Here is a 16,828-nt window from a genome sequence, read left to right as displayed (position 1 = left end):
GTTAGTAAACAAACTTAATAGATGTGGACATTGGCACAGAGCACTGCCAGAGTTCTGCTATATGATGCCATTTGATCCAAGTTCCAACATTGTGGAATTATATTTCTTGGTGGTCCTGCTTTTAAGGCAACTGGTGCTGGCAAAAGGTATCAATTGACTTTTAGTAGAGTAGAATTATAATGCTAGAGTTAGAAGGGGAAGTTTAAGATCAAAGCTTTGCTAACAGGGCTACAGCTGCATCACAAATGCCAAACTCAGTTTCATTCTTTGTTTAGTGGTTGTCTCATTAGTCTGATAACACACTTGAGATAAGCTTAAAGTATTTCACTTGTGTGTCCTTTTATCGTTTGTTTGCTGATGCCTACATGTGCCGAGTACCATGGGAAAATTTGGATGGACAGAAATAGAAGTCATGAACTTAGCTTTCAAGAGATGTCTCAATAAAATAGTGGAGACAAACAAGTAAGAACATAAGGGAAGAGTCGCCTCTTCCAACCTAGAGGGGCTTAAAGGTAAAAGAAGAGATCTGAAAAGGCACATATTGGTGGACAAGCATTACACCTTCCAGAAATTGTAGGAAATGTGTATGTCTGCATTGCCGGATTTGTATGGAATGGCAGTGGCACATGAAGATTCTTGGCCTTATATATTATGCTAAGGAATTTGGATTTTATCATGAAGGCAGTGGGTAATCACTGGGTAGTTTTAAGCAGGGAAGTGACATGATTAGATTTGGTCTTAGAACAATGACTCTTGCCAATGTTGGGGATGTATTGGGAGGTGAACAGTGAAAAGTGAGAAGGCTGCTGAGGTGTTTCAGCAAAGAAACTATAAAGGACTGAACTAAGACACTAGAGTTAAAGAGGAAGAATGAATTAGAGAAATACTAAAGAGGTAAAAAAAAAAAAAATCACTGGAACCTAGTGGCAATTTTGATGTGAGCTGAGAAAGAGTTGTTTAGGATACATCTTCCATTTCAGGTTGGGAGATCTGGGTTGATGGTGGTGCTGGGATGGAATCTCCTTTCTATCACTTGTTAGTTGAGTGATTCTGGGTAAATTACATGAGTTATCTCTGCTATCTCTGTTTCCTTACCTCGAAAATGGGAATAATAATAGTGTTTATTTCATAGAGTTTTATGAAAATTAAATGAGTTAATACTTATTAAAGTGCTTGAACAGTGTCAGGCACATCGTAAGCCCTTACAGTGATTTGTTGAATATGTAGACTCATACAACTAAAGTTTAGATTTCAATGGACTGTGTACATGGGAACATGTAGAGGGCAAGTGGATTTATGAAAAAGTGCGAGAGAAGTCTGCACTAAATATATACATTTGTGATTCATCAGCCCAAATGTGAACTCAAAAGTGTGATGCAGAGAAGAATAAATGACCGGAGCTGAAATTTTGGGGAGAACCAGTCTTTTAAGGGTGGTAGAAGAAGCTGAGCTCAGCAAGGAGAATGGAAAAGAAACAGCTGTATAGGAAGAAAGAAAATGAAATGACAAGAAAATGATATCTTGAAATAAAGGAGGGAATTTACAAGAAAGAGGGAGTGGTCAGTAGTGTGAGATACAGCAGGGAGAACAAAGAAAGTAAGAAAGGAAATTGGCCATCTTATCCTGGCTTTTTGTTTTTTATATAATGGCCATCAAAGATAGCTTTGACATAAATGTTGCTTTGCATGTGGAACAAAGAAAAAATTCAACATTTCTTGATGAGGCACAGTAATTTTTAATAAATTGAACACCACTTATCTGTTCTTTAACAACTTCATTTTTTGGCTTTAATATAATCTTAAGGACAATTGAATGTATTAAATCTCATGTTTGAAAAAGAACAATTGTCCATATTGCATGATGTCGTCAGATCTTTATATGCTTTCATCAACTTTATTTTGGATGATAAAATGTAGCAAATAAGTAGATATTAAGGTGAAAATAAGTCTTCTGATATAGCGATTTTCCAAAGTTTCGTTTATAGGTGTATCTCTATCTCTGTCCCTTTTCTCCTTCCTTCCCTGGCTTTCTCTTTCACTGAATGCCAACTCAGTGCTGAGCATTCTTCCTGGGACTTGAGTGTTCAGCAGGGGGCAAGACAGATAAGATTCCTGCTTGCATTCTTTTGTTGGGGGAAACAGGCAATGAAATAGTAAAATAAATGGGGAAGATAATTTTAGATGATGATACATGCTCTGAAGGAAGCTTAATAGAGAGTGAGCTGAAGAGAGGTCCAGGTTGGATCTCAGCACCATAGATTAGGTAGTTAGCAGAAACCTTCCTGAAGATCAACGTGACCTCAGACTATAGAGACAAGAAAGAGCTAGACTTGCAAAGATTTGGACAACAGGGTGTCAGACAGAAGGAAGAGCTAGTGCAACAGTTCGAGGCAGAGGCGGGAATGGGCTTTACATAGTTGTGAGGCAGAAAGGCAGCCAGACTAGGTAGAGAGTATGGCATGAGTGTGGCGAACAACAGACATAAGTTTCATGATGTAGGCTAGATTTTAAGCTATGCAGTGTTGCTTTCTAAAGCATTAAAGAACACAAATGAGTCCAAATTGTGCTGGAAATTTTTACTTTTTGATAACCTCATGAGTATGGCTTTAACAAGACAGAAATTCATTTAGAACTTTCATAAATATGGAAATTCTAGAGACCTGAATTATAATTCTAGTTTAGCAACTCTTTATACAATTTCTGGAAAATTCTCCAATAGTAGATTTATAACTGTGAAATCATAGACCTCAGAGATTGTGTGAATCATCTGTCTCATTGTATGGATAAGGGAACTGAGATCCAGAGAGATTATTGATGTGTTCCAAGGCCTCATAGCTGGTAAAGAGCAGGACGAGGATTAGAGGCTATTTTAGTCACCTTAAATAGACACCTTCAAGTCTTTGCCAAGGACTACATTTACTATGAGCTTTTCCTGTCTTTGTTCAGTAGGTTTCAGTGTATCTTTTCTTCTGGTCCATTCCATTCATTCATATCATCATTATTGCATTCATTCTATTATTATGAAATGGTATGTTTTCATGAATGTCTTCTCTATATTAGATGATAGGCTTCTTTAGAACATTGTGTAACCCTAGTACCTAAGGCAAAATAGGCTTCTGATAATGTGCTGTGTGACTGATCAGTGTATACATAGGTGAATGGAAGCCTCTAAGACTGTCTTTCAGCTCACTATCTTTTTCTTGTAACATGTTATTCAGTCTCCCTATACTTAAATGTCAACATCTGTGAGGAAGGAATTATTCTGTTAGTGTATAAATGACTACAGTGTTTTTCCTCCTGTATGAGAGGGACAAAATAAGGATAAAAAACATTGAAAAAGTTGGTGATCTTGTACAAATCCAAAATGTTTTCAATCTTTAGATTGTCTAAGCAAAGAAAGCTATTAAAATACCTGACTCAAAGCCTGTTCAATAAACATTGGTTACTGATTGTTTTGAATGTTTGGATTTCTATGCCCATGAATGGCTGTCTGAACAGCTTTCCTCAGTGTTCCTTCTTAGATGAGACACATTCTTGTTTTAATACGTGTTCCTTGTTATCTTAGATATCAGAGATGTTAACATGCTATCGATCCAAATGTTCAACTCAACGGGGAGTGTTATAATCTTATACTTTTAAAATCACAAATGGAAAATTCTCTTGTGTAGTTTGTAGGAAGATTTCAGAGAGGGATAACTAGTAACAATAAATTTGTGTCCTTAAAACTTAATAGAACCATCCTTGATCCCTAAGTAAGCAACGACATGCCCGACACATCAATGTCCCTGAGGACTCAGCAGTTCATTGTTCCTTTGGCCTGTCACAACCAGGTCACATGATGCACTGCCTAGTCACTCAGTAATTATGCTAGGAACTGGGTTTTTATCCTAAAACTTGTCACATATTGTTTTGCAGAGCTAGTGATGAGTATTTGTCAACCCTGTCTCACATTTGTAGCCAGGAGCCTAAGGTCATCATTAGCACATGACTTTGATTGTCAGGAAATGAAGTACTAGCTGTATGGAAGTTTCTTTCATTGCTTCCATGATTGGGACTTTCTCAATCCTAAAGAAGAAGAAAAATCCATACACAGTTTATTGCCTTCCAAACTGACAGTTCTGTAAGGCTCATTGGATGATTAAGTAATAAGAAGGAGACAAACCAGAGAAAAGTGTAGATTAAAACATATCCTCCAGCCTAAAGCCACAATACCCAGTAGTCAGACTCATTGAGTAGCCAGAGAGAATCTTGTGATGGTGTTTGTTTAAAAATAATATATTAAGTAAAAAAATAATATATATATATACACACACACATATATCCTCTTTCTAGGTTAACTATGGTTAGAAAATAGTACAAATAACGACACATATAATGTGTAAATATAAGTGCACATAGATATCTGCCAAATAAATGGTTTATAAATTAGCTGATATGGATCATCAGTCAACAAGCCAGTTTCTATTTACACTGACAGTTCCCTGATCAAACTACTAGTTAGCTGATAAAATAAAAAGGTGACATCAAAGGGATGTGACTTTTAAATATTGTACTCATTTAACTATAAGGGCAAAAACGTAAAAGCTTTGTTCTTTGCAGGCTCAGGGAATACTGAACTCCATTTCTATAAGCCCTTGGCAGCCAACAGTTAAATAACACATATTTCAAAATGAGACTAAGCACAGAAATATCTGTTTATTTTCTGATGAATGTTGATTTCCTAACAGATAAACATCACATTATCCTTAAACATATGTATGTATTTTTAAGCAAAACACTGATACAAGAAATGATTCTTCTGTCTTGTTGGGCTTTTAGTTAGTCTCTACTAAATGTATTTACAGTAATCATCTTTCCTTAAAGATTTTCTAAATCAGTATTTCTCAAACTATATTTTGGACTCGAACTTCTATCACGGAAACATAAAATTCCTTAGAAATTTATTTATTATTCTAAAATTATTAAATAATTAATTATATAATAAAATAATTATTAAATATTAATTAATTGATTATTTTTGCACGGAAAAACTAAATAATTTTGAACAAACAGGTGAATAAGTGAATGAATGAATAATTTGTTTTCTTGGTTAGAAAACTCTTTGTTTGAGAGGAATTTAATTGTATTCCCTGCAGTTCCTTGGACTGCGTATTCAAATAAGTGATCATCTAATATTTTTACCTTTGAAATGTCTAGTTTCTAGTGCTTTAGTAATAGGACATTACTTGCTAGAAAGAGCTTGCCTTCTTTTTCTTAATTTCCAAATTTAAATGTTAATTTTGAAATGTTTCATTTCTCCATTGTTACTAGTACTATTTTTTACTATTATTACTACCGAGCCAACATTTTTAAAAGCCTATATTAAATGTGGACACTGTGCCATGTGTCATTAACATGTGCTAAATCATTTAACCCACACAAAAAATGGACGCTATTAGCATGCTATTTTATCGTTGTGGAAACCGAGGCTCATAGAAGTGAATTAACTCAACCTTATTTATGAAGTTTTAAGGATTTGTATACGTTTTGCAAGTATGTGAATGAATAAATTATATATTAACTTTTATTTTAATATGATGTCAATTGTTGATAATTGAGAGGCTAACAACAATTAGCCCACTGTTGAGAGGAGGAGGCAGCCGGGTAAGAGGCACAGAACCGTTTTAGAAGTATTGAAGTAAAACATGGTATGCTGTCATAGCCTGTAGGGGACCACTTAACCCAGACTTGATTGACAGGGAAGGATCCCAGAAGAGGTGGCGTCTGAGCTGGGTTTGGGCTTGTCTGGGGACTGGTGAGGTTCAGCTACTGAGCAGGTCAAGGAAACTGGGGGAAAAGGAAGGGATTCTAAGTGGGCAAAGGCGTTTCCAATTATTTGCTATTCTGAAGCATTTTCAAATATTTGCTGTTATAAGTAGATAACACCACAGTGAAGAACTTCTGGCATTAATCGTTGTTCGTATTCCATACTGTTTCTTAAAAACAAGTTCCTTGAAGGAGAATTACTGCAGCAAGGGGCACGGGCATTTTATACACAAAAGGGGATATCTTATTCAAGATCATAGAAGGCTTTTAGAAATAAATGGGACAGTGGAGCCAAGTTTTGAAGGACGATTAGGAATTAGGATGAAGGTGAGGGATATAAAAGCCTGAGGAATCTCATGTGGATAGAGGAGAGGGAGTGGAGGGAATGGTGAGTAATTCAGCATGGGTTGGCTCAGCTACGGGGTGTGGGGAGTCATGTTGAGAGAGTGGGCTGAAGTGTAAATGAGGTTTATACTTGATTCCATCAAAGACGTTTAGTTAATAAAATAACATAAGGTCCTTTTCCTTTCTTCTTACCTTTGAAGTTCGTAGACTCCATTTATACCATATTCCTGAAATCATTGTAATGGTTATCTTTCATATACCAGAACTTATTTTCTTCCACCTCCCCGGGTGACTTGAGCATCTGGAACATACTCTGTTTCCCCTGCATTGCCTAATAGTGACTTCCCTTTGCTTCTTTCCTATTCCTCTATGTCCACGTGTCCTAGGACGATACTTATTAAGTCACTAATTACATGACTTATTAAGTACTCAACCCAGCTTTACCACTTATTAGCCGTGTAATTGCCGACAGGTTGGTTAACCTCTCTCTGTCTCAGTTTCCCCATGAGAACCTCAACAATATCCATCATAGAGTCGTGAGAATTGAATGAAATCACGTATGCAAAAACACCTGGCATGTCTTGGCAGCACAATGACAAGGATTTTCCCTCCATTATGAGTATCGAAATTCATCCAGGTTGAAAACGTCTTTGGTGACAGCTGAGAGCAGCTCGATGCAGCTTCAAGAAGGAAAACCAGAGAGGAACTGCATTATCCTGAGAGCCCTCTCTGAGGTGGCTACTCTCGTTTAGGGACAAAGCCCAATCTGGTAGAGCACCTCCCCTTTCTCGATTGCTAGCTTGGAGAATAAAACGGGGAGCCAGCCTCTAGGGCTTTCCATTCACCAGCTTTTACGAATTCGAGATGCACACTTTAGTGTTAAAATAGCATATATTTCCTTCTCTTAGGTCACTCTTGCCTGCTTTCTACTCAGTCTCTAATCCTCCATCTTTCCCTTCCCCCACCTCTCAGGAAAGAATCCAAACTCGGGTCATTTCAGATACCGCAAGATCACGGCAGGCTGACTAATTTCGCCCAGACTTTCGGCGAAAGCTCCACACGTGCCGCTGTTTTGGGTTGCATAATTGATTTAATCTCTGATTGTAGAGGAACACTGAACTCTGTTTGCGGGACTTTGCATACATTTCTCTAGGGCAAAAACTGTCCTACTTTTTTCTGTTTAGTGCTAGGCCATTTTTTTCCTCAAGAATCTAAACTACCCTCCGTGAAATAAATGAAATCACAGTTGGAAAACAGCTTACTGGACAGACTTCTGACCGCAAGATAAGAACAACACCACACACATTTTCTTAACATTCTCCCCTTCCCCTGCGTCTCTTTTTTCTGCTCTAGCATATCTTGGTTTTGGCTAAGAGGAGACGTGAGTCGCTCAGCTGAGGGTTAGCATTACCTACACGGAGCAGCAGCATACCTCAGTGTCTTGCTGGGAACACAGGCTGTAGGATCTAATCCTTGCCTTCCTACTGTGTGACTAGGCAGATTTGCTTACCTCTCTGAGTCTTACTTTCAGCAGTCCCTTCTAGACTAATGGCTGTGAAGCCTGGCCTATGAAAACAGGTATGCAGCAAGCTGCAAACTCACCTGGAGCCTTTTGGCTAAGCAGGTGTATATGGTGTGCCAACCGGGGAGCATGATTTATGCCCCCTGAAGGGTCACTTAACTAAATTAACAACCAGGCAACTTTAAGTTTACCATCTACTTCATACTGTATTCGGCAACTTCATGTTTGGTTATGTTTTCAGGAATTTCTAAACTGGAAAGTCTCATTTGATAGCAGATTCTTTTGTGTGAACTTGTTTGATTCAGTATAGAGTTTGGAGACTATCTTTTCACCAGTCGCTTCTTGAAAAACTGAGTCTTTGTAATATTTTCTGGACTCTAAGATATATTTTCTGAAGAAAATAACCTTCATTAGGTCCATACTCACCAGCACTGTTTCAGCAAATTCCCCAAACAATTCTCATACTGTAAAAGTGACCAAACTGCTGTTGACATCAACAGAATAGGGTCACCAGTAATTCCCAACTGCTGTATGAGTATCATAGCCTGAATGGATTGGGTTCTTATGCTGCTGAAAGAATTTAGGCTTAGAAAATAACCTGTTACTTGTTCAATAAAACACTTAGCATAAACAGACCATTGTTCAAATTCAGAGTCTGTTATTTACTAGCTGGATAAATTTGGACAAGTCCCTCAACCTCTAAGTCTCATTATGTATGAATGTTTAAAATTGAAATAAGAATCATACTTACTTCTCAGGATTTTTGTGAGAATTAAATGCAAAATGCATGTAAAGAAATTTGGGGATCCAGCCAGTGATCCAGACAATGTTCTCAGCCAGGTTTTGCTGTAATAACGGTGTGTAACAATCCCCAAATTTCAGTGGCTTACAACAACAGATATTTATGCTAGACTCAGTTGGAATTGCTTCCGACTTGTGTGTTCAATTCAGATCTGCTCTTCATTCAGGCAGTAGAGGTTATTTAAAGCATTCTCCTTTTATGGCAGAGGACATCATTGTAAGCGATCTGGTGAAAACTGCCAAGCAACTTAAAGCATTAACTCAGAACTGGCATTACTATCACTTATACCCAAATTTCATTGGCCAAATGAGTCATATGAGCAGGCTAACTATCAGTAGGTCAGAAAAGTATACTCCGTCCTAATGCAGAATGAAGAGTAAGTATTTGCTGAATAGTAATCCAATCTCCCTCAGAGAGGTTTACTGCATCTCGTTTTTTCCCACTATTTCTGTTTCATCTATGTGACCATTGTCTCTTTTGTATAGAGTTTACTTCATAGCATCTAATTTACATTCCTGCAATTAAATGACAATTTCTCTCTCTCTCTCTCTTTTAATTTCAAATTAATTTTTAAATGATATGCTTTTCTTTGTAAACAGGTACTTTAGAAAATCCCTTAGAAAAAGAACAAACGCTTCTGATTCTCCTTAGAGCCTCAGAGGGAGTCTTCTGTGACCGTTTCAGTGGAATTCGTATTGATCCAGGAACAATTGGTAAGAGTAAAATATAGCTTGTATTAAAAAGGAAATGTGTGTCTGTGTGTGTGTGTGTGTGTGTGTGTGTGTTTGTGTGCCTGATAGAGAAGTACCATTTGAAGAACATCTACTAAATTCCAGGCACTAGATAATTTATGTTTATCATTTCACTTATCATCTCTCCTATAAGCAGGGTCCATTTTACAGATGTAAAAACTAAGACTCAGAGATAAGCAATAGGCAGAAGGCCATACAGCTTTATAGGGTCAGAACTTAGATTTATATCTGAATTGATCAGACACCAAAGTCTGGACTAAGAGTCTATGTTATCAGTTATAAATACTATGTGGTTATTGATAAAATTTTTAAACTGATAGATCTATAGATTACTAAGAAACATTCGCTGTTGAGAGTTTTTGCATTTGTAATACCAAATCTTATTGTAAACTTGGTCTACATAAGAGCACAGAACCTGAGCCTGGCCTTGTACAACCATGATGTAAGAGCCACACAATAACTCAGTTTTAAAGGATAGGTATAAGAAGCTGTTTATCAGATTTCTGGTATTTTCTCACTTTCTCTGTGTGGCGTTACTAATTTTATAAGATCCCAGTGACTCAGTAAAATGGAAACAATCATGTTAGGGTGGTCTGAAGTTTGGTAACCTAGTTCCATATTGTATAACCATTGCCATATGATACTTTGATAGTGCTTTATTGTTTCCAAAGCACTTTTCATTCATGATATTTGCTTTATCTTTTTAAGAATATGAAGTTCAAGAATTTTTAAATTTTTTCAAGTTGACAAACTTGATGGATCATAACAGGAACATTCTGTCTCTTTTTTCCTGTGGTGTCTACTCTGTTCCTTGGAGGGCCACATTGGATTAAATTTTGTGTTAGGGGTATACAAGGATGCCTATCTTGAACACTGACTCCAGCCATATGACCAAACTAGTGCTTTTGAAATTGTTTCTGATACAAAATTGAATAAGAGATAAAATATTTGTTTCATTATATGCTTAAAATTTTGTAGTAGCATAAGTAAATGACAGATTTTAATCTAAGTATTATAATCTCCTTGAAAGAACTAAGGGATGGTGTCATTTTACAGTAAACCTTTGATGATTGGGAATGATCAAGAAATCTGCTTTTCTGGTCAATTAAATTTTCTGGATAATTCAAATTTAAGGAAATAAATTGGTTTTTGTTAAAATCTTTGTTGTTGGAAATTTCTCTAAATTACTTCATGTTTCTCCCCTGCCTAGCTTACTTAGTCAATAGTGAAAAAGATGGAATTTGTTTATGGTGATGATGCTGATATCTTATGAAACTTATATATATATATGACTATTATTATAAAAGATTGATTCCAGGGCATGTCCTGAAAGTGAGAGTATTTTTTACATTTCCATTAATCCTGATTTTAGTTTTATTATCTTCTGACTTTTTTCTGAATTAGAATATGGAAAAACATATGGATGTTGATGTAAACAGTTGGTTAGGTTATAATTAAATGAGGCTGTTTGGATTCACAATGTGTGAAAATCCAAGGCATGTTATTTGTGCCTTACTGATGTTTGCTTCTTTTACTTGTACACTTTTCTGCTAAAAATTGTGAAATCTTTAGATTTCAAGATTAGTGATTTGCAGCAGAATGGAGTGTATCAATCTTGGGTATGCAGACAATCCATTTGGATGCAGGAAGAAAATACTAGAACTTCTATTCAAACATATACGAATATATTCATATACATGTATATTTATCTTATCTAAAAATAAATAAATATACAAGCATTAGGAGTGCATAATCCTCATTTTGTTACTATTTGGGTTCCTGCTCAAAACATTTTTGGACTACTGCAATATGAGGAATTTTAAATGGCAGTAAAACATGTAAGAGGAAAGACCTGAAGGAATAAAACTGGACTGCATCAAGCATGTCCCTGGTAAGACTTTAATTTATGAGTCTGAAATAAATTATATTTTGAAACAAAGGAGCTAAAGAGCTATCCTTTGATATCTGTAATACAACAAAATATGAGGTCCAACCACTGAAAACAAAGCTAATAGCACCAAATCACTTTCCTCAGGAAATAAAATTACCCTTGCCTTGGAAAATCTATTGTATAACATAAAACATCAAAACCAGTTAACCTTCGACAGAATTGCAAATGGTTTGGAGTTACTTAATGGTGGAAATAGAACTAGTTAGCCATCAGAGTCGTCTATTTCCCAGCTTTTGGATTACTAGATGTGGGGTAGCATCATTTCTCTATAGCTTTTGAGAGAATAGGTTTCAGACTCATATGAGATACATTTGACCTGCTGAAAATTGAGTACTTAAATATTCTTTTTCTGATAAGGTAGACATCTTCATATATAGTTTCTTTACCACATATTTTGCACAATAACCTCTATAATAAGTTCTATGTATGTAGCCTTAATTCCTCCAAAGGATTTTCCTATCCCACCATTGTTCCTTTTATTTTCAGGGGTTTATGGGAAAGTTCAGCTTCACAGTGCTTATCCTAAGAAATCCTGGACACATCTTGGGGCTGACATCGCATCAGGCAATGAGAGGTAAGGAATGAGAGTAAATGAGGGATGTACTTTTTTGTTTTGTTTCCTTCTCCTTGAGGTTTTATTGTGTTATGAAATTAAATTTTAGATTAATAGTCATAATTCAAGGATGAACAAATGGAAAAATAAGGGATTTTAGAAAGCTCTGTAACTTAATAGAAGGAGAACAAAACAAGTGAGAGGCAGGGGTGGAATATCATTTATTTAAGGAGTAAATTTTAGATAATACATGTTTACTGCTGTAAATAAATCCTAAAATATGAATTCTATGAGATTGATGAAGTATGAGGTGAGACCACAATAGTCTGAGTTGAAATGGTAGCTGGTTAAGAGATAGACAGAAATAAGATAGGAAAGAGACGAAGCATATGAAGAATCTTATGGAATTTAAGACACGATAACAGTTCATAATACATTGGAGGCAGTAAAGAATGAAATCACCACTGTCTCAAAGTGAATAGGCAATATGAAGAACAAACTGATAGAATCTACCTGAATGCAGAAGACAAGATTGGAAGATAAAAATAGTAAAAGAGAAAGTATTAGAAATAGAGAACAGAATATAGAAAGTACATATAGGTAATTGCTGTTTTTAATAAGAGCCCAGCATAACCACAACAGAAAGAATCATGAAAACTATACTTGAAATACATATAGCAAACCAAGGAGTAATTACATTTAATTTGAACAGAGTAATATCAAAAATAGTGATTGCTAGGGTCTGGCCCAGTGGTGTAGTGGTTAAGTTCGCGCACTCCACGTCAGCGGCCGGGGGGTTCACAGGTTCGGATCCTGGGTGCAGACTGATGCACTGCTTGTCAAGCCATGCTGTGGCGGTGTCCCATATAAAATAGAGGAAAATGGGCACAGATGTTAACCCAGGGCCAGTCTTCCTCAGCAAAAATAGGGAGATTGGCATCGGATGTTAGTTTATGGCTACTCTTCCTCACAAAAAAAAAAAAAAAAGAATAATGATTGCTGCATTTCCTCACAACAAGAAAAGCAGTGAAAAAAGCAAGAGAAAAACAAGAAGGCGCATAAAACTTGCTAGCCTTAGAATTTTCTACACCATTGAATGTAGGAAGATAGTGGTGCAAAATCTATAAACCTTTAGAGGAAAAAAAAGATTATGACCAAAGAATTGGACACCCTGCTATGATGCCATTCACATGTGAAAGCAAACAAAAGATATCTTTTGCATTGTAAAACTAAAAAAAAAAGCAAAAAAATGTTCTAATAGAGATTAAACTGAATCTAAAATGGGAGAATAAGAATAAATTCAGGAATAATATAAAGGCACATAAAGCATATATATTAAAAGTAAGCACTGAAATAAGTTAAATATAATACTGTAAATATGGTTATTAAAATAAGACAAATTCTAATTGTTCTTGTAAACGAAATTATGTAAAATTTGTAAAGTTAATATATTAGACAGAGTTCTATGTATATAAAAAATATATAACCAGTAGGTTGTGTATACATATGCATATGTATATATCATACTGGTATATATATATATATATATATATCATATATTATATAAATAGTATGTATTAATATATGTAGTATATATGAAGAGATATATTTCAAGGAATTGGCTTACATGCTTATAGGGGTTGGTAAGTTCAAAATCTGTAGGGCAGGCTGGCAGGCTGCAAAGTCTTGAGCAGGATCTAATGTTTCAGTCTTGATACAGAATTTCTTCCTTGGGGAAACCTCAATTTTGCTTTTAAGGCCTTCCGGCTGATTGATGAGTCCCACCCACATTATTGAGGGTAATCTTTACTTAAAGTCAACTGATTGTAGATGTTAATCACATTTACAAAATACCTTCTCAGCAGCACCTACCTTAGTTTTTGATTGAATAACCAGGAACTGTATCCTAGCCAAGTTGACACATAAACTAATCGTCATAGTCCATAATTCTCACATAAAAATCTGGGTTTAAAATCTGGGACTATAGCCATAGGAAACTGGAGATGGGACGTAAGAGTGCCATAGGAAGTAAATATGCAAATATGAGTTAATTCTATCAGAATTTAAAATAGGATATATACTTTCCAAATCACCAGAGAAAAAGATGAATGAAAGAAACCATAAAATAAATAGTAAAATATAAAAAAAGAAGAAAATGAAATAGTAAGAGAACAAAAATAACAAAAAACTTGTAAAAAGACAGTAGAAGTAGGAAAGTAAGAATAAGTCTGCGATTTATAACAAGAAAATATGCTTGTTAAAAATGACACTATATGGAAAAAAAATTCGATAATAAAATGTAATCTAACTTTTTTACCAGAGGAAAACTTAAAACCAATTCAGAAAAAATTTTTAATTAAGCATTAGATAAAACAAATAATTGAAATATCAACAAAATGAAAGCAAGAGCCTCCAAATTATTCACAAGAAAGGTAAGTAACACAATAAATGTATAAAATCGGTCCAATAAATACATTTTATAGTAATAAAGACTTCAATCTTTAGTAAGATGCCAATAGTCAGGAAAGTTTTACACCAGATAAAATAATATAAAAATATATAAAGTAAATCTCTAAGAAATATATGGGGAAATTAACAGAAACAAAAATAGTAATGAAAGACATTTACTTAACTCTTTCGGTTTTTGCAAATTAGATTAAAAATGATAAAGAAAACATGAAAAATATAATAAAGGCAATTTAATTTGTGTGTGTGTGTGTATATATATATATATGTGTGTATATATATATATATATATGTATATATATATATATCTTCACCCCAGAATATATATGATTAAAACCTTAATAAATTTTAATAAACAGAAATGATATAGAATATGATCACAATAAAATAAATGTAGAGATTAAAACAACATCCTAACCAACAATCTTAGTCTCTTGAAAGATTAAAGAAAAGAAAAAATAAACTGTCTCCTAAATAACTTTTATGTCAAAGAGGAGATCAAAACTTTATCAATAAAATACTTGGGAAATAACAATAATGAGAGTATTGCATGAGACATGGCCAAACAGGCCATCGCATTAAATGCTTTCATCATTGAAGAAGAAAGTACAAAAATATGCAAACTAAGCTGTCAATTTGAGAAAGCAGAACCAAAATGATCAATAAGTCTAATGAAACCAATTGGTGCATGATAAAGGCAGAAACTGGTGAATTAGAAAGTAGAAAATTGGTAGACTTGAATTCTTTTTTTAGAGATACTGGTTTAATCTCTATTATCTTTAATCATACAAAGAAAACAATATGTAAAATCAGAAATGAGAATTCAAATATAACAGATACTGAAAAGATTAAAATTGTAATATAAAAATGTGTATATCTATATAGTGACATTTTGAAATTAAAAAAATAAATTATATATAGGAATATAAATTATCATAATTGGCTAAAGAAGAATAAAACTGGAAGACCCAATAATAATGAAAGACATGAAGTTATCAAAGATTTATCCCCAAGAATACATTTGGCTCAGATAAATTTATGGCATGTTCTTTCAATCATTCAAATATCAGATACTTGAATGCTGTATAATCTATTCCATAGCTTAGGAAAATATGTGAAGCTTTCCAATTAATTTTAGAAAGCAAGCATAAAATAATTTTTAAAACAGCTGCTAGAGATAACTCAACAAAAGAAAACAGAGGCAACAGCCAAGTGTAAATAAAATGCAAAAATCCTAAATAAAACAGCAACAAACAAAATCCAGTAATTTGTTAGAAGAAAAAAAACCATGATTGTGTGACTTATTCAAGTAAAAAGCGTGGTTTGAAATGAAATAATCCATTAATCTAGTTTATCTAAACAATAGATATAAAGATTAAGAACATGATCAATTTGGTGCAAAACAGAAATACATTTAATAAAATTCAGCTTCCATTCTTGGAATAAACAGCAAATTAAGACCACAGGATACTTCCTTTAAATCAAGGTTACTTAACAAGGTAGTTCAGCCCTTGGTTGAGAATCACTGCTTTAAATAATAATACAAAATAAATAATTAAAAAAAAAATCCCTTTCAAACAAGCAACTTTCTATTTTAAGGACAAAGTGACATTAAAAATTACTGTGTATTACAACAATCATTAAATATTGTTTTCAAAGTTTTAGCTGATGTACTGAGTCAAGAAAAAATGTGTTAGTTGTAACTATTGAAAGGAATCCAAACTATCAATTTTTTTGTGGATTATATACATTTTGTCCTAGAAAACTAGAGAATCATCTGAAAAAACTGTCAGTTGCATTCAATAAATACACAAGTCAATAGCTTTTTAATATTGAGCAATAAAGTTTTAAATTATAACGTAAAATCTTATTTAAAATTTTAACTTAAAATATCTAGAAATAAACTTAAGAAAAATGACAGGAGCTATAAAAGCAAAACTATAAAACTCTAGTAGGAGGCATAAAAGGAGATTAGAATAAATGATGATGCATAACATAAATGGAGTGGCTCAGTATTTTAAAGATGTTAAACCTAATGCAACTTTAACCACAAGCCAAATATGTGCATTTGGAATCTGACTCATTAATTCTAAATCTTTTGAGACAATAAACACTTGAAGATAGCCAAATATTACCAGTTACTTAAAAAATATATATACCTTTAATGTGAATAATTACTTTATTGTTATTGGCACCAAAACAGAACAGAATGCTAGCAATAGACCCAGGTATGTATTATTACTTATAATTTGAATAAATTAGCATTTCAATTTGGTTGAAAACTTGTTCTGGAATAATTGATCAATGCTTTGGAAAAATATAGGATTAGATTCTCACTTTATGCTTTACTCTAAAATAAATTATAGATGGATTAAAAAAGTTAAATGTAACAAAGCAAAACCATAAAATTATTTGAAGAAAATTTAAGTAAATATGACGTAATATTTAACTAGGGAAGACATGTCTGATTGTAACAAGAAATACAACAACTATAACAGTAAGAAATAATAGATTTCACAGCATAAAAAAATCAGTATTTCAGCATGTCAATTACAAAATATAAAGGCAAATGATAAACTAGAAAATATTTGCAATATATAATAGTACAGATGGAGGGCTAGTATTTTTTATAT

At 34.0% G+C, this 16,828-nt stretch overlaps 1 protein-coding gene across 2 annotated transcripts in view; it reads left to right on the top strand.

Moving 5' to 3' along the window:
• The window catches only part of PKHD1 (PKHD1 ciliary IPT domain containing fibrocystin/polyductin), a 431,042-nt gene that overhangs the window by 262,950 nt on the left and 151,264 nt on the right, over positions 1–16,828 (top strand). For both annotated transcript variants that reach the window (XM_014782549.2, XM_087438704.1), the window contains 2 exons: positions 9,073–9,186; positions 11,663–11,750. In XM_014782549.2, the coding sequence (XP_014638035.2) occupies positions 9,073–9,186; positions 11,663–11,750 (202 nt within the window). The remainder of the gene's footprint in view (positions 1–9,072; positions 9,187–11,662; positions 11,751–16,828) is intronic.

This window comes from Ceratotherium simum, chromosome 13 (assembly GCF_057802395.1).
Source record: "Ceratotherium simum simum isolate JZ-2026a chromosome 13, ASM5780239v1, whole genome shotgun sequence".
NCBI classification, from domain to species: Eukaryota; Metazoa; Chordata; class Mammalia; order Perissodactyla; family Rhinocerotidae; genus Ceratotherium; species Ceratotherium simum.
Note: the sequence above shows the minus strand (reverse complement) of the source record. Positions and strands in the feature narration are given on the sequence as shown.